Source organism: Euprymna scolopes, chromosome 29 (assembly GCF_053919585.1).
Source record: "Euprymna scolopes isolate OS-2025 chromosome 29, ASM5391958v1, whole genome shotgun sequence".
Taxonomy (NCBI): domain Eukaryota; kingdom Metazoa; phylum Mollusca; class Cephalopoda; order Sepiida; family Sepiolidae; genus Euprymna; species Euprymna scolopes.
Window position 1 is genome coordinate 67,120,290 of NC_136510.1, and position 19,377 is coordinate 67,139,666.

The 19,377-nt window shown below is 33.7% G+C and overlaps 1 protein-coding gene across 1 annotated transcript in view; it reads right to left on the minus strand.

Annotated features, from left to right (window-relative positions):
- LOC145252684 (glutamate dehydrogenase, mitochondrial-like) overlaps positions 1 to 19,377 on the minus strand; it is a 53,971-nt gene that overhangs the window by 24,441 nt on the left and 10,153 nt on the right. The window contains exon 2 of the mRNA XM_080112506.1: positions 6,371 to 6,571. Within this exon, the coding sequence (XP_079968632.1) occupies positions 6,371 to 6,571 (201 nt within the window). The remainder of the gene's footprint in view (positions 1 to 6,370; positions 6,572 to 19,377) is intronic.

Consider the following 19,377-nt stretch of genomic DNA (forward strand, 5'->3'; position numbering starts at 1 on the left):
TTTGGTCAGTCTGGCATCTCACTTTCCAAAATCAGAGATTGGGTTGCTACCGTGTCTCTCAGAATATTTATTAGCCACTGGTTTAACAACTACCCACCGGATATACTAGACCAATTGATACAAATGATCTATTCCTTTCTGACATCATTATTGTCATCTCCTGTAGCAAGCTTGTAAGAGGTGACGAAGCCTTGTGGCTTGTAAATTATCTCCTTTTTAGATTTGGGATTTTTCTTTGCCGGGCAGTTCATCATGATGTGCAGCAGTGGCACGTTATGCGTCTCCACCTGTCTGTCTATTGGTAGGTGGGTGGTCGAGTTAAATAGTTCGAGGACCTATTTCTTGGGCTGGGAGGTCGTTTCTTGTTTGGGCCAGTGCCAGCAATTTTCTGAGCATTTATGAAAGTTTCACCCTTGGATGGATTTATGCGTCTGTTTTTGCCTCGCTTATGCCTTAGGGCATACTTATCGGCCAGGGTCACCATTTCATATGCTGTGGCAATCTGACGTTCATCTAGAAGGCTTTCAGGTTGTCAGGGATGCATCTTTTAAAATCTTCCATTAAGGTCATCTGCCAGAGCTTATAATCTGAATTGGCACCTTTAGCTGAACTCCACCTATTAAAAAATAAGTCCCTTTTTGGTGGAAGAATTCTACATAAGTTTGTTTTTCTTCCTTTTGGTGTGATCTAAACCTTTGTCGGTATGCCTCAGGTACTAACTCATAACATTTTAGGATGGCTGATTTTACAGTTATAATCAGAACAATCCCTGATTGAGAGGGAGGCATATATCTACTGTGCTCTCCCTCTCAATGCTGTTTGTAAAAGCATTGCCCATACTTTCTTGGGCCATTTCGCATTTACAGCTATTTTCTCAAAATACTGAAAGTACCCATCAACATTTGCCTCGTGGAACACTGGTACAAGGCAGGCATGTTTAGTGATATCAAACACTTCCTTTCTTTCCTGATGGGGTTCAGGCATACCTTCCGACAACGTCAGTAATACAGCTTCGTCGATCAAGAAATTGTCAATGAGAGGCTCCGTCACTGTTTTGACTAACAGAGCTCTCCATATACCTGGCCTAACATCTAATTCATAGTGTCTTCCTATTGCCAGTATGCTATCCTTCCTAAATTTACACAGGTCCTCGAAAGCAAGAGATTCTAGGAATGCTTGTACTCTTGACATTTTAAAATAGTCTTTGTTATTTAAATGTACTCAACTGTCCAGAATGTCTTTGGAGAAGAATATTCCCAGAACAAGCCCCCAGATCTGTCACGCCCTTGAAATCTGCTGGGAACAGCAGGAAATGATAACAAAAAAAAAGTTCCCAAGGTTTGTAGTGAAGTGCTAATGTAGGAAAGGAAAAAAAAAAAAAAAAAAAAAAAAAAAAAAATGGGGATATCCGTTTCTCGAGACACCAGTAATATATATATATATATATATATATATATATATACACAACAGTGGAACACACAGAAACAAGACAAAGATAGGTGGAAAGCTAATAAAATTTTCTTTATATAAAAAAAAAAAATTCAGTTGAATATATATATATATATATATATATATATATATGCAAGTAAAACAATCTTATATCATTTGTGTTTATTGAGTGAAAAATATCCAACATGCAAGAAAGTCAATATGCATCCAAAGAAATATCAGTCTGATGATATGAGAGGAACATGAAAGAGATAAAAATTATGAGAAATTATGTTTTTTTGTTTTTTTTTGTTTGTTTACATGTCCACTCTTCCTTCAATAATTTGTGATGATTATTTCATTCTTGTTGTATTTCGCAGCAATTCGCGATGCAGGGTTTTGTTTCAATGGATTATTCCAAATTATCATTTGCTCTGACATCAAGATACAAAATTCCTTTTTTTGTCCCTTAAAGTTGACTGTTGAGAAACATTTGTGAAGTTTCTTTTCTTTAATCCATTTTCCTTTTCATCATGAACAGATCTGTTCTTTTGCCGGTTTTTTTATCTTTTTGTTTTCCTTAATAATTTGACTATTTCATATTTCCCTCCAGAATGGGTTTTATTTGGTATAATATGCTATTTGTGTTTTGCATTGTTGTTGCTATTTTACATAAAATAGTTGATTGATTTTGGGTTTAAAGTCAGTGTGTGGAATTATTTCAGGGTTCAGATTTAATTCATCATTCGAACCTGGAATCCGTCTAGTACAAGGAAAAGAGAAAAAGAGAAGAAAGATATGCAAATCATAGTACTGTCGCAATTAAAAGTTTGAATATAAAGACAGTGGTTCTTGTCACATTATTTTGTAACCTCAGTGCTGTTCAGTTCTGCTACAATCTAAGCACAAAGAAATAATTATATGCTGTATCCCAAGTTATATTGGAATAAAAGAACAGACTTAGCAGCCAAATCAGCTCTAAATCTGAACCCTGAAATAATAAACATTCCACATACTTACTTTAAACCCAAAATCAATCAACTATTTCATGCCAAATAGCAACAATGGAACAACATAACAAATTATACCAAATTAAACCCATTCTCGAAGAATGGAAACCAACTTCTATTTACATCTTAGTGGGAGAGTATGCTGATGATTATACCTCGCACACCTTGTTCAATTTCCCGAACTGTCCTGGGCCCACTGTCCAACCTTGCTGCATCGGTAATAATGTGTTTCACGTCTTTGGCAATTTCTTGCTATGTGACTCTTGCAGCCGCATTTGAAGCAATTTACTCCTGTGCCTGAGCTATCCGCGGCAGGAACAGCAGAGTTACAGTTTGATGGACTCACGGCTGCAACTACATGAAGGCTTTCGTTCCTGGTTGACGTCAACACCCTTGCTCTTAAGTCTCCCATGGTTAGGTTTCAATTTTTGGTGCCTGCTGGAGTTCAATGAATATGGCATCAGGGAATCCTGTGACAAACGCCAGTTTGGCAAGTTGTTCTAGTCCGACTCCCTCAAAACCAGCCAGTCCAATTAATCGTCTGATATTGTTCGCATACACGTCTACCTGCTCGCCAACCCATTTCACCATGGTTAACTTTCTGTAAGCTGTGAACACACCATCCATGAATGCCTCCTTCAATAAAGTCTATCTGCTCGACGTCCAGTTGGTCAATCTCGTTCATTTCTAAGAAGGCCAATACATCCCCCTCCAGATACAATGGCAACAGGCTTGCCACATAGCCTATTTTTTGGAGTTTCGCGACCAACCTTAACATTATTAACCATGCTACTATGTCTCCCTCGCCAGTAAATAGCTTCACCATGTCATTGCTTAGTCATATTTTTGCCATGATAATGACCGGAATAGCTTGAAGTGTTGAAATTAATGTTTTAACTCGGCAAATATAAAAAAAAAAAAAATCTGTTGCTCGTACCAACGCGTGCAAAAAATAACTCAGATTGCTTTACGCAATCTTCTTTTGATTTCTCAACTCTTCGTCGTCGTCACAAAATCATGATTACATTCCAACTCTCTCGCAAAAAAAAAAAAAGATCTTTATATACACACTTTTAATTACGACAGTATTACTATTTGCATATACTTTCTTCCCTTCTCCTCTTTTCCTCGTACTAGACGGATTCCAAGTTCGAATTACGGTGGTTCTTGTGCTCATCATTTTGTAACCTCAGTTTTGTTCAGTTCCACTACATAAACAATGAGTCAATTCTGTTTAGTAGTTTGATGATTAGAGGGTTTTCAAGTTTTGTTATTCAGTGATGTTAGAACAGAAAGTGAATCTGAGAGTATTAGGAATTTCTTATGTTTATTTTTTTCTAAAATGTTGAGAGCTAGGTCAATGGCACATGCTTCAGTAGGAAAAACAGAGCTTTCTGGTTGGAAGGGCCTTTTTTTTTTTTTAGGGTTGTTTCATTCAATATGGCAGCACATGCCACTCTACTGTGGTCTTTGAAGCCGTCAGTAAAAATGTGTAAATGGTTATGGTATTTCAGGAGGATATCTCAGGCTTTCTCTTGGTAGGTATTAGGGTGGGTGTTTGCTTTTGGGAGTTCATTTAATCTTACTATTACTTTGGTTTTTTTGAGAATCCAAGGTAAGGTTTCAGTCAGTTTGTATTCTTGGATATTTTCTACAGCCATTTCTGATTCCTGTAGTATCGTTTCCATTCTAAGACTAAAAGGCTTTTCTTTTTGCTTCAAATGACTCTATATCTTGGATTGAATGTACCTTAATATGCTGGATTACTTTGATGGGCTTTTAATTTAGTGTAGTATTGGACACCCAGTTTGTGACTCCTTATATTTGCAAGAATTTTGTTAGCCTTTCAGCTAGGGACATTCTAAAAGCACCAAGTGCTAATCTTAGACCTCCATGGCAGATTGGGTCCAAAGTCTTTAGGTAGGATTTTCTGGCTGATTAGTATATAAAACTACCGCAGTCTAGTTTTGATCTAATCAAAGCCCTTAAAACTTCATTAGTTTCTTGATCGCCCCCACTCCACTCAGTGTGAGCTATTACACGTAGTAGTTGCAGTCTTTTATTGCAACTATTTCTTAGGTTCTTCAGGTGGGGGATGAATGTCAGTTTTTTATCAAATATTACTCCCAGAAATGTGTGTTCTACAGTGGGGATTACTGTTCTTCCGAGTTTCAATTTTGATTAAATGAGTTTTGGGAAAAAGTTTCAGCTAGTAAGTTTGCTATGTTCTTTTTATCAGTTACTCTGGAGTTATTTTTAAGAAGATGATTAATTGGTGTTGTTTGATGTTTACCTGCTATGTTTTTAATCATCTCCTATATTGCTCTCAGATCTATGGAGGAATTTAATTTGCTGACAATTTTTCTAACATTGTTGTTTTAACTGCCTTTGTTTTTGTTACTTTACGAGCTTTAGCTCTGTTTAATTTGTATTTCATCAGATTTGTAGTTGTGGGCTGTTTCTGAAATTTATTCTTGCTTTTTGCAATTTGATGGATTCCCAACATTTATTGTCAAATCAGGATCTGCTGTGTCTGTTAGATGCTGAGGTTTTAGGAATGCATTCATTTGCAATTTCTATGAAAAATTTCTGTGAAAAATTTTATTGAGTCATTGTTTGACTCTTTGTGATTCAACCTATACCTACATTCTTCTTTGTATAGTTGCCAGTTGGCCTTATTTAGTTTCTATCGGAAGTTTTTGACTTTCTATCAATATTGGAAAATGATTACTGCAACAAGTGTCATCATATACTTGAAGCCCATATACAGTGATGAGTCACATCAGCTTAAGTCGATGGCTGAATGATTTGATGTGTATAGGTGCACCATCATTAAGGAAGCATATATCATTTTCATTGATAAACTCTAACCCGTTTTGCCCTTTTTATTAGTGTCAAAGGATGTTATGACTATTGAAGTTTCCTAATAGAATGAAAGGTTTAGGTAATTTTTTAAATTTTTTTCCAATTCGTTTTTATCTATGTCATCATTTGGTGGGATATATAGAAAGCATACCATCATTGTTTTATGTAGAATGGTGTTAATGGCAATTGCTTGGTTATCAGTTATGTTTATTTTGTTATGGAGTATATCATTTCTGAATAGATTAGTTACTCCCCAGGAGGTCCTGCCCTGGGTTACAAGTGTAATTAAATATTTGGTAGTTCTTACTATTGATGCTGTCTTGTTTCAGGGAAATTTCTTGAAGGCAGATTATGGCCGGGTTGAATAGTGAAAGAAGTATAAGGAGTTCGGTATAATTTGATTTTATTCTATGACAATTCCATTGGATGATTTGTTGTTTTTTATTTCTATCCATGAATTGATTATTATTCCTCTACATATTTTGGTGCTTCGATTATCTTTCTTGCTTCTGGGAAGGTTTTGTAGGTGCTTGCGAATGTTCATCCACTTCCATTTTTTGTATTATTTTAGGTTTTTGGTTTGGTACTTTATTTGGTGTTATTTCTGGTTTAGATCTTGATTGAGAGCCTTGACGGCTGGGGGGGGGGCAGATTGAAGCTCAGACGAGTACTTGCCATAAAAATAATGATAGAGCAGAGACAGGCTTGCAATGTCTCTTCTGTAGGAAAGCCGTTGCAGGTAAAAGAAAAGGGCATCTCCTACTAGGCTACAAAGTCTATTTTGAACTCTGTCAAGGCAGGATAGGGTGCTTCGAACATTTTTTTCCTACAGTAAAAGCAGACCTTGTGTTTAACTCTGCTTTCATGGAGAGGTAACTAAATATGGACTTTCTATATAATTTGAATATTTACATATATAAATGCATAAAAGTTTTGACTTTTATTGTAATTGTTATAAATTAACTTTTTTCTCAACAACCATCCACATAAAAAAGTAAATTCTGGAAGCAGCTTTTGGTTAGTAAATATGTTTGTTTTTTAAATGCTTTAATAACAAAATAACTTACCAATAAATCCCTTTTTGGACAGCTCCACAGCAAATCTTCTGGTGATTTTTTCGAGTTCATTTTCACTATATTTGCTTGGATCAATTTTGACACCAGCTTTTGCTCCCCCAAATGGAACATCAACACAAGCACATTTGTAGGTCATTAGAGCGGCTAAGGCCTTCACTTCATCCAAGTTGACATCCATACTGAAACGGATACCTAAAAAGAAACAAAAGAAAAAATATCACATTAAATAAATCAACTTTATGAAGAGCAAGATATTTTGAAAAAGCTTCATTTAATATGAAGTTGCATACTAGTTTAAGTACCTGTTCAATGCATGCAAATTAAAAGGTTTAACCTTACGAATTTAAATAGAGATAAAATTGTTGATTTGATTAGCAATTTGGTCAGGTCTGTAACTGTTGCTTAGGATTCAGATTTATCATATTTGGTTGAACATCTATTTTTCATACTGGCATGTGTTGAACAACTTTTAGCAATTGACTTTTAAACCAACCAGGTCTTGATTTATCTTTCTCTCAAGTTTTACTTGGCTTACCTCTGGCAAATGACTTTACTACCATAATTGTTCTAGATCAACTTAGGAAAGAACTCTCGTTCATTCTTTCAAGGTTACAAAATTAACAAAGTTCCCCGTTCTGCACACATCTCTTTCTATTGTCTAGATTTGGTTATCTTCTGAGCTTATCTGATCTTTAACACTCACATTACACATCCATCATATCATTTTTCTTCAGGCAATGCATATAGCAATCATCTCCTGTCAGGTTTCACTTCCATATATGATCACACTGTATATATATATATGCCTTTGTCAACAATGGTAATGCTCTGCTGATAAATAATGTTAGATAAAAATATATATATATATATATATATATATATATTTCTTCTATTGTGGACACATTTATTTATTTTTTTACTTTAGTGGCAAAGGAGACTTCTGGAGTTGAATTCCATTTTTTCAAAAATTTAACAAGATTGTGTACTGATTTCAATGGATAAAGCCAACCCCCCCCCCCCAAAAAAAAAACTGGCTTTTGAAGCATATTTCAGTAGCAATTGGAATGTTTTTTTGGGGTTTTTTTTTGCAGTTGGGAGGGATTGTTAAAAAAAAAAAAAAAAAAAAAAAAAAAAAAATTAAATTCATCCTGTCTTTAAGAAACTATTCAATAAAATTGATGATTTTTTTTTTAAGTCTTAACCTTTATATTGCTTTTATCACATGAGTGCATTTCTTTACTTTAACGATTAAACTTTGGTTGTTTGAAATCTAAATAGTAAACTATGTAATACAGTAATATATTTTATGGTTAGAAAAGCTCATAAGTTTCACACGATTATAGTAATGAGCATTTTAATACACTTGCAATCAGGTTTTTTTTTTTTTTTTTTAATTTTCTTCAATTTAAATTTTTTTTCTTATTTCTAAACAAAATGACATTCAATATGAAAAAAGACTTATGTTTAGCAGTGGTAATATCACCATAACAACACTTCACTAACAAAAGCAGTTGTTAAGGTAAATGGCTTAATTGCTACTCACTCAACAAATCATGCCTACACACTGCGAAATGTATGCGCAGAAAATAATTATTACCACTACAATGGTCTTGGTTCATAACTAATAAAGCCTATTATTACATCTTTTGACTAAATTTTATATATATATATATATATATATATATTGTATAAATGAATATATATGCATTGGGTTTGCAGGAGAAATTAAAATTGAAGTAAACACACCATAAGAATAAACATATTTACAAATCTGATTCTAACATTACATTAAAAAGATTTTAGAAATTAATATATTCAAGTAATCATAAGTAATATCTAGATTAATACATATTTAAAATTCCTTATATGAAAGCTGGTATAGATAAAAAAAATCGATTTTTTTCTTTTGTATTAATGGCCTAAGCAATCTATGTTGTTAAAATGATTAGAGAAAAATGGCTGCAATTTAACAATGTTCCAAGCCAGAATAAGTATATTTTGAAAGAAATATATTTTATTTAATTGGAATTCATTATTGAGATGAGTATTGTTTATTAATTTTTATTTATTGTTGACTATTATCCTCATCCTATCCTGTCGCGTTTACCACCTGATGAAGGCCAAAGGAATAGTTGGCCGAAACGTTGTGAATGAACTAAGAAAAAGATGAGGATAATAGTCCGCAATAAATAAAAATTAATATAATATTGTTGGACAGATGCTTAGTTGTATTTTTTCTATGATATGGATATAAAAAAACTGAAAATCTGACATAGTAACTTATGTACACCCACAAGATAAATTATAATCATTTTTGATATTGATGATGACGATCAAAAATAAAAATTCTTAAAAATAAAAAATGTCCCCAAAAGCAGAAGAATGTCATGCTAGAAGAAATCAAACTATGAAATGGAATATTTTAGAATTGTGGTCAGTCTCATCCTTAGTAAGTGCAATTCTATACCAAAAGTTGGTTTCATTTTACAAATATTGAATCACAAATTGAAATAAAAACCGCTTACGTTATCATTTCTTACTGTATAATCAATAAGAAAAAGTAATTGTTGTATGATACATTGCAATCTGATATTTTTAATATTCGTGTGGCAGCTGGCTATAAATATAAATCATCATTTTATTTGTTGCTGATCCAATGATCTCTCTTGAAAAACAGACAAGTAAATGGGTGGGTGTAAATAAGAAAGAATACATAAATTAACCCCAAGCTGATTTAAAAAATTTTTTTTTTATTACATTTTCACACCAAACAAGGCACATTGCCACTTTGATGTAGGGGGCTACTATCAATAACATAATCTACAGGGGTACTATGTAGGGAGTTGGGCAGCAAGATGTCAGTTCATGTTACACTTGAACTTCTGCATGTCAGTACAGTTGGGAAAGCAGGAATGAATTCAGAAGGGAATTCCAAAGTCTAGCGGTTCTTGGGAAGAAATTACTGGAGTAGAAGACTCTCTTACATCTAGGGATCTCTACCGTGAAGGGGTGGGATTTAGTTGCTTGTCGGGTTTGTCGGAGGTATTTACGTCGAGGGGGTACGAGTGCTTGCAGTTCGTTGGAGCATTCACCGTTAAAGTACTTGTAGAATAGGCAGAGGGATGCTACATTTCGTCGATGGGACAGAAGCTGAAGCTTAGATGACAGTTCAGGACCTATCAGGTTGGCGACTCTATTTTGAACCTTGTCTAGAAGTGAGAGACTAGTAGATGGACGAATGATGGCCTTATAGAGGTACAGGATACTTTCAGGCATTAGTAGCTTTCTAGCACAGTAGAGAGAACCTACTTTCCTCGTAGCAGTCCTGGCAATGCTCTCAATGTAATTGTTCCAACTCATGTTTCCTGTGAACGTTAGGCCGAGGAGTTTAAAAGATGTACTTTCAGATAAAGAGCCTTTGGCCATTACTATTGGTGGCAGAGAAGGTTTCTTGTAATTATTGAAGGAAACAAGTTTAGTCTTGGCAGCATTCAATGTGACCATCCATTTTTGTCCCCATTCCACTACAGATTGGAGGTCATCCTCTAGTGTTTCTGCCATTTCTTTAGATATGTGTCCATTTGTTTTCCTGTCGTGTCTGTTATAGAGTATGGTGTCATCAGCATATATACCCATCTCAGAGGCAACTTTGTCTGGGAGGTCATTTATGAATATTAGGAACAATAGAGGTCCAAGGATAGACCCTTGAGGCACTCCCGCATTTATATCATATTGTTTAGATGCATGACCGTCGAGGACAACCTGGATTTTTTCTCTTATCTAAAAAGGATTTAATTATGTTAAATATTCTTCCAGTGATACCATATGATCTGATTTTCTTAAGAAGCCCTTCATGCCGTACCCTGTCAAAATATATCAAATAATGGTTTAGACACCAGTCAAAATACATTTTTTTAAAAATAAATATTCATTTAAATTCTAGTTTTCAATCCATGTAAGAGTCCTCATCATGAAATTACAAACAATATATATATATATATATATATATATATATATATATATATATATATATATATATATAAAGTGCCGGCAAAACGAAAGTCTGCACTTGTAATTTTTTAAAAAACTGCAAATTTAAACTAAATTTAATGTAACTGTTAAAACAACCTATACCTCATTTGATTAGCTTTTTATTTCTCTATAATTTACCTGTTCATATTTGACTTTTAGTTGAAATATTCTAGTGTTCACGTCAATTTAAAAAAATAACTTCAAATTGAGGAGGCAAAAAGAAAGTCCGCAGCAACAAATTCGCTTAAAACCAGTTTAAATTATCGGCCCTAAATTAGTTTAAAATATCCACCAACAGGTAACAAATCATCTCTAATCGTAATTGTTGTTCCAGGTTATACAACGTAACATTTAGTCCATATGCCATGACTTTCTCTTAGTGATCATCAGGAGCTCATTAATCTCCATCTTTCTGGTTTATCCAGTCAAGAAATCAGCCGCAGATTGAAATGTGATGAGAAAACGGTACGAAAGACTGTGAAAAAGCACCAAAACACCGGCAGTGCTCGTGATGCCCCGAAATCTGGTCATACTAGAGTTACTTTTAACAGAGAAGACAATGTTATCAAGATCCGCAGCCTAAGAAACAGATTTGAAACGGCTCCCCAAATCCAACAACAGTGCAATCTTGTTAAAAAGTGCTCTCTTTCTACTGTCAAGAACAGATTAGAGGAATTTAATTTGAGAGGATATGTTGCAAGATGCAAGCCAATGATTTTTGTAAAGAACAGAAAGCACCGTCTGGACTTCGTCAGATGCAATGCAGATCATGACTCTTCATATTGTTCAAAAGTGCTTTTTAGCGCCAAAAGCAAGTTCAATAGGGTAGGCAATACATCCATCGGAGGAAAGACAAAGAATTTAATTCTAGGTGCTCAGTTTCAACACTGCAAGGTGGTGGAGGTTTAGTTTTGGTGTGGGGCATTATTAGTACCAATGGTCCAGGGCCTATAGTTTGCTTGCAAGGTCAAATTAATTCGACCAAGTACATTAATATGTTGACTGAGCATTTTCTACCCTACTTTGGTTGGAATTTAGATTATAATCCCATCTTCATGCAGGATAATGCTCCCATTCACACAGCTGGCAATGTCAAGAGGTTCCTGGAAGAGTATGATATTCCGTGTTTGGATTGGCCTGCACAATCTCCAGACCTCAATTCTATCGAAAACGTATGGCATTACATCAAGCAACAGCTATGCAATGATAAAATTTCACATTTGGAAGAACTTTGGACAAAAATTAAAGAAAAGTGGGATGCCCTTTCACCGGAGTATTGCTGCAGTCTAATTCAAGCAATTCCCAAAAGATTGCAGGCTGTCAAATTGCAAAAGGGCTATGCTATTAAATATTAACTAGTCCATTGTGTTCCTGTTGTATTTGTGTTGCATTAATGTAAAAGTTACATTTAAATAACAATTTTCCATTGTGCAGACTTTTTTTTTGCCTCCTCAATTTGAAGTTATTTTTTAAATTAAAGTGAACACTAGAATATTTTAATTAAAAGTCAAATATGAACAGGTAAAATTATAGAAGAATAAAAGGCTAATCAAATGAGTTTTTTTTTTACATAGTAGTCACCACTTATCAAGGCCCAGAGGCCACTCGGGGATAAGGGTTATTGCGTGTACAGTAATCAATGGGATAATATCGTAGTAATCGTTAGGAATGGAGATTTGATAAAGTGTCTTACTTAAGGGAGTGCTTTATCAGGAATTTGTTTATGTTGAGAAAACAGTACGAAAGACTGTGAAAAAGCACCAAAACACCGGCAGTGTTCGTGATGCCGCTAAATCTGGTTGTATAGGTTGCTTAAACAGTTACATTAAATTTAGCTTAAATTTTCAGTTTTGGAAAAAAATTACAAGTGCAGACTTTCTTTTTTGCCACCTGTGTATATATATATATTTTTACACAGAATGCTGTCAGCAATAGTCTTATCAAACACTGAGTACAGACTAGCCTGGGTGCCCAGCATTGCTCGGGTGTTTGGAGGTGTGTGTTGAGAAAAAAAGAGGGGGGGGTAGTAGGCAGGCAGGCAGGCTCGAACCCGAACAGCGAATGAGGAAAAGAAAGTGAAAAAAAATAAAAAAAATAGAACTCGAAAACGTAAGGTAATTAGTTTTCCTCGTTAACCATTAGGCCAAAGAGGATAGTGAATTCAATGAGTTGGTCATTAACTTTTAAGAATCAAAGGAGTCACCACACATCTGCAGAAATGAACGTTGCTGTAAAACCTGGCTTGGGGCCAGTTAAGCTTGGTATTTATTTGCTTCCCCACGAAAGCAAATTAAACATAAGGTCATTTTTAATGTGGGGGAAGATCAGCTCCCTCAAAAAGAGGCACTCTGGCAGTATCTAAATAAATAGTAATTGTCTCAGTATGAAAGGTTTCCCCTACATTGACCACGGACCAATTATAGAACAGGTACTACCCGACACGAAGGCCAGGCGTTTGCGTTTGATTAGTTTTGCTTTATTTATACAAAAACGACAAATAAATACTCAAAACAAGGGAATTTTTTAAAACTTAATCAAAAACAAAACAAAAAAACAAAAAAAAAAGATAGAGACAATGTCCGTTTGCAAATCTGAGATATGATCTAGCAAGTATAAGAAAACTTCTTCCGAAATCTAACCGACGTGAGAACCCCAGCACGAAAAGCCTTTCGTGGGCATACACAAACGCTCGCACTCATTTTGCCTTTTGCATAATAGATTCCAGTGGTTTCTTGCTCTGATGTGCACGTGAGTTATGAATGAAAGCATTTCCACTGTTTGAATGCATTTAAAATTAAAAAATATATAACAGTTTAGAGACCAGTCAAATTTTGAATGCATCCAAACAGTAAAAATACTTTCACATATATAAATATGAGATACATAAATACATACATTTGTTTACTAATTCTATTACAAATAATGGAAAGAAATGTTTCATTTTTCAAACAAGTCATTCAAACACTGATAAAAATAAAGGTGCTGTTGAGAAATAAGTATCCATGGTTTTGCAGTTATGACATAAGCTGTTCTGACTATGGATAGAGAAAGCCAAATCAAGTTCCTATCTTTTCCAGTTATTACATTTTGGCAGACGACTATTTCTCAATCAATTAGAAAGAGTTATCTTTTCATTTGGAATTAGAAAACGATCTTACAGAAGTTTTTTGATACCTTTTGGTTTTATTACTCATATTTATTGATTTAAAAGATGAACCTTGCATTTTTATATGCAACAATTTGGAAAACATGACACTTCTGAACATATTAACTTAAGCAAATTGCTGAATTGTACCTGGTTTCAAAAATCTTCACTTTCACCTACATAGCTCCCTTCTATTTTTCTTCTGATATTACTTAAGTATGCCTCTAACAAAAATGGCATATGCCATAACAAAAATGGCAAAAATATAGTTTGCTTAAAAAATGTTTCAAGAAAAGAAAAATCGTCTGCACACAAGAAAACAGAAAAAGAAAAAAATGCAAAGAAATGTTTGTAACATACTTTGCATTAATTAAAAAATATTTTTATATCCAAAATAACACAAAAACGATCTCCCAACCCCCAAAAACATTAAATACACTTAAATACCAGATAAAAATCAAGTTTCTTTCATTAATTAACATTCCCCCCAAATGCTAATAGTACATTTAATTTGTCCACTGAAGTACTGAAATGTTTTACACACCTACTAACTAAAGCAGAAAACTTTACATGTCCAAGGCCTTTGATAGGGTATAGCATAAAGGTCACACCACAAAATTTCCAGCTACATCGTAGCTGGAAATGTCTTTTCAATTATTAAATTATTTCTCTCTGATAGGTTCATAAGAGTAGTGGTTGATGAGCAGAAATCAGCTCACAGTGTTAATGCTGGAGTCCTTCAGAGTTCCATCCTGGACCCAACTCTCTTCTTGATCTACATCAATGATCTCCCAAATCATATCCTAAGATCATTTGTAGACTTGCTGATGCCACTACCATCTATGACAACATTTGAAAGGCCGTAAATGACCAAGTTCTGATTCTCTCTCCTCTGATCTTAAGCACATGGTGTAATGGAGAAAGAGCTGGCTGGTTAATTTTAATGCATCTAAAACCTTTCCATCATCAACTCTCCGATCCCCATTGTTCATCAATTGAAGTGAATGGCTTGTCTTGGGGAGGATCCATGTTTTGACAAGCTTCTGGGTCTGACCTTTTGTCCTGATCTGAGATGGAACATGTACATCAAATCCATTGCCAAGACTGCTGGAAAAATGGTGTGATCGTTCTACTGCTCTAGTAGATATCTCATTGGTGATGCAATTCTCTACCAAGTACATCCAAGGATGGTGTACTATTGCTACATCTGGGCAGGAGCTGCTAGAAGCACCTTATTTTGCCTTGACAGAGTTCAAAATAAAGTTTGTAGCCTAGTGGGGGATGACCTTTTCTCTTCCCTGTAACCTTTTTCTCCACAGAAGAGACATTGCAAGCACATCTCTGCTCTATCATTATTTTCATAGCAAGTGCTTGTTGAGCTTCAATTTATGATCCCCTCTTGCCTGACTTTCACCCCTCCCCCCAAAAATAAACACTAGCTGAAACATTATTAATAATTTCCTCCACTATTTATATGTGCCTAAACCTAAACATAGATTCCACAAAGCTTCTTTCTTAGAACTGCATGCCTGTGGAACTTTGTTCCATTTTCCTGCTTTCCAACTGATTACAATATGATCATCTTCAAGTCCAACGTAAACAAGTTCTTGATGAGCCATCCCCTTAAGGAATTCAATTATCAAATATCCACTACTAACAATTCTTACGATATTTTCCCATTGACTTCCGTAACCCTTATCCTTGAGTGGCCTCCAGGCCTTGATAAGTGATGACTCCTTTGTATAAAAAAAAAACAAACAAAAAACTGTTTCATGTTAGAATATATTCAAACATCACCCTTTTTTCTTGGATACTTTCTAATGTAACTTGTTTTTGAGTTTGATTGCAGTGAAAATGTACAGAGCCTTTACAAGAGTTGAGCTTAATAATACACTCCTCATCCATCCTCCCTTCATTGTTACACAAACAGAAAGACGCAGACATATGCTCATCTCATCCTTATTTAGGAATTAATATTATATATTGATTTTCAGTATTTACTTTAACAGTGCTCAATATGTGAGTAGAGCTATATAGTAAGTATTGGCAATTAGCAATCAAGCTACACAGAAATTTACACATTTCTTCCTTGTGAGGATTAGTCAGGCTATATATTTTCATTGCTTACTATATATATTACATAAATAGCCAGAAAATGCTGATATACCGATACACAAAGTTGAAATATTTTTCCAATATAAATTTGCTGCTATATAATTACGTTTATTTTCATAAATATAGAAAAAAATAGTATTCAATTAAGCTTTATAATAAAATGTAAGGATGAAATTTTCACGTAAACTGCCAACAAATGTAGACAGATACTTCAGCTAGTAAACAAAAACTGAAGAATTTCTGTTCTAGTTGATTATAAAAGCAGTATAAAAAGAAAAAAAAAAAGAAAACATAAATAACTAACAATGTAACAATCTCAGTGATAAGAAAGAATTCAGTTCACACTCAACTTTGAACAATAAATCTGGAAAAGTAAATAAGTCCAAACCAGTTTTGCAAATTATTTTTGTCAAACTTCATAATAGTAACCATAAAAAGATTTAAGCAACACAAGAAAATCATAGTAAAAAAAAAAAAGCCTCAAAAGTGATGAAAACAATAGAAAATGAAGATTATAGTGATTTTCATGCGTTTCAACTAGAAACTTAGAAAGATACTTTCCATCCTACATTTTATGGCTTCTGAACACAAACATTAATCAAAATGAACCGAAAGTTGAAAGTTTACCACCACCTTTTTAAAAAATTTTCTTATTTTATTCTAGATGCGTATACCAGACATTCATCCATATATATTCCAACTGAGAGTTTTTCTTTTTAAGATTGTACTCGTAGTGAAATTGTTTGTATCTCTCCTGCACTTGGTTCCATTCACGGTACATATTTGTTAGGTAATTTTTAAAATTCTATTTCATGAGTCCGATTGCTCTTATTACTGAAATCTTCCTAAGATTCCAGTTTCTTTTCATGTCATACATAAGACCATGATATTTAGTTATTTTTTTCCATTTCAGCGATGTTTAACACTGCATCATTGGGGAGACTAATTTTTACTAAAGTTGCTTCTTTCTTCTGATCCCATATCACTATTTTAGGTTTAATAGCTCGGTTTTCTGGGTACATAACCATAGGAATTACATAGTGGATGGTATATGACATTTCCGACTGCACTTTCTGGTAGGACTTGTTGCTACATTTGATATTCAAATGTTTTAAATTATAAAATCTTCAAAACTTCAAATTTACTCAGAAAGAGGTCTTCTATATTAAAACTTTTCAAGTAGAGTTTTTGTTTAAGTGTTTCTAGGATTCGAACCTCAGACCATATGTATTATAGTTGGGTGCGTTAACTGTTATGCCATGAAATCTTAAATCACTTTACATGTTATTTTTATGGATTTTAAACTTATGTAAATTTTTGGTTGAAAAACAAAAATATCTACATAAGTTTAAAAGTGATAAAAATAACATGTAAAGTGATCTAAGACTGTGGCGTAACAGTTAATGCACCACACCATAATACATATGGTCTGAGGTTCGAACCCTAAAAACAGTAAAGCTATGCTGACGAGAGGTAGGACCTTGAAACATGTATGTTCGTAAATTACTGTTTTATAAGACTTTCCAAGTCATATTATCTTTTTATATAAAGATGTTTGTGAAAGTTCAGGAAAAAAAAAAAAAAAAAAAAAAATGAAAAAAAATAATCTTATTTCTGATTTTAATAAAACTTAATGTATACATTACACAAAATTAGGCTAATTCTCAAAATTAGATAATTTTTTTAAAATCCTTTCAAACCCAATAGGGACTTCACAGCATTAAAATTGTCCATGAGGACACTATTTTATATAGTTTTTTAAAAATGAGATTGATGCATTTTATTGTCACCTCTGGCACTTTTAAAACAAAAGCCAAATGTTTTTAATGAGATTAACTAACAAATAATTGGATAGATTCATAAAATTGGGGCAATTTTGCTCCTGAAAAAACTCCTTAATGAGAGCTTAACTCTACAGTCAATATATTTAATTGGATGATCTTCATTTTCCCATGTTTTAACCATATCAATGTTTTGATTGTTTTAAAATAATCGAAGCTGTGGTCACTTGGATTATTATAATTCTAAATAATCCTCACCGTAACAGACAGTGATATTAAGACTTTTTAACAATAAGACCCAGCCATAGGTTTCTTTATCAACCAATTCTGAGAAGTTATGTGTACAGTCGAGTCATTGATGAAACAACATGAACAAACAAAAGTGCTACAGATCATTATGTTCTCATTTGATCCATTCTGACCTCCATTTCCTTACAATCCATTCTTTTGTCATATCTCTTTCACCCTCAATTGCCATGCCTATTCCTGCCTATACTCTGGGCTAAATTATCTGGTTTTTCTCCTTGATCATTCCAACTCAGACAAAGCGTGAAATAGCAAAATTATCTAATTCCAATGCTGACAAACATAACGTGATTGTCAAGAGACGCTCTCTTTTAAATAGTTTAGATCACGAAACATCATATCTACATATAAATATTTATAAAAAAGTCAAATAAATTTTAATTTTAACTGAGAGAAAGTACACAGAATAAACTTTTAAAAACTTTTTTTCTAATCAAAAGACCTTTTGATTGGCCTAAACAGGATGGGTATTTAAACTAATGGTTAAAAAAAAGAAATGTTTTACACAAGTTTAAAAAACAATCACATAATACTGATTTATCAAGTATGCATGAATAGAATAGTTTCATTGACTTAATAAATTACACTTTGTTACACTAGATTCCAGGTTTCTAAAACCTTCAACAACTTTTAGATACTTGGCGCAACCGTCAGAAAGTTTCCCTTACCTTATTGCACTAAAAGGTCAACTCTTGATATCCAAGACTCTGAAGTATTTGAAATATCAAATGAATGACTTTAGACCTCCCCTCCACCCTCGTTCAATTTCTGATGTCTGATGCACTCCCCAATAAGAGAACAGAGAAAGACTGCCATTTCTATCTCTGCTTACACTACACACATCCATGTCATATCATTATGACGAGGTGGATATATTATTCCTTACTTAGAATAGTTAGACTTTTAAGAAAAGCCAAACATGCATTGACCAAAGAATAGTAATAAAAATTAGGACGTTTTTGCTGACTCATCTAAACAAAATATTAACAGAATGTGTGTTGCTAGTATCAAAGACAAGGCAGCACTCCTTATAATTTCAAACTCATTAATTCTATCAGCCCAAAACTGAAACTGGTTCAATCAATCTTAAAATTGATATGTGTTTATTGATTACTATCAGAAAAGTGCCAGTCATGAAATTAGAATAAATTTCACTTTAATTCATTTAAAACCATCTGCGTTTTCATTACTGTAAATTTATACAATGGCAATAGTGAAATCTACATTAAAATCTTAACTGACAATTTATTTTCTGGTTACTTGTCATTGTTGACACATTGCTCATCTTTCATAGGTTTTGCTTAGTTTGAGATTTGAGCAACTTATTCACCAAGCAATAAATCGGTTTTGAATCTTCCACTGAATAAAACAATTTCAATATTTTACCTACATGTTAACTTAATATTAAGCTACACCCCTTTGATCCTAATTTGCAATTTTAATGGATTACCATGTATGTATGACCATGTAAATCATCTGTTGAATAATAATAATAATAATCTTCTCTCAATTATTAAATCCTTTCTCTCTGATAGGCTTATAAGAGTAATTGTTAATGGGCAGAAATCAGAAACTCATTGTATTAACACTGGCGTCACTCGGTTTATACTGGGCCCAAC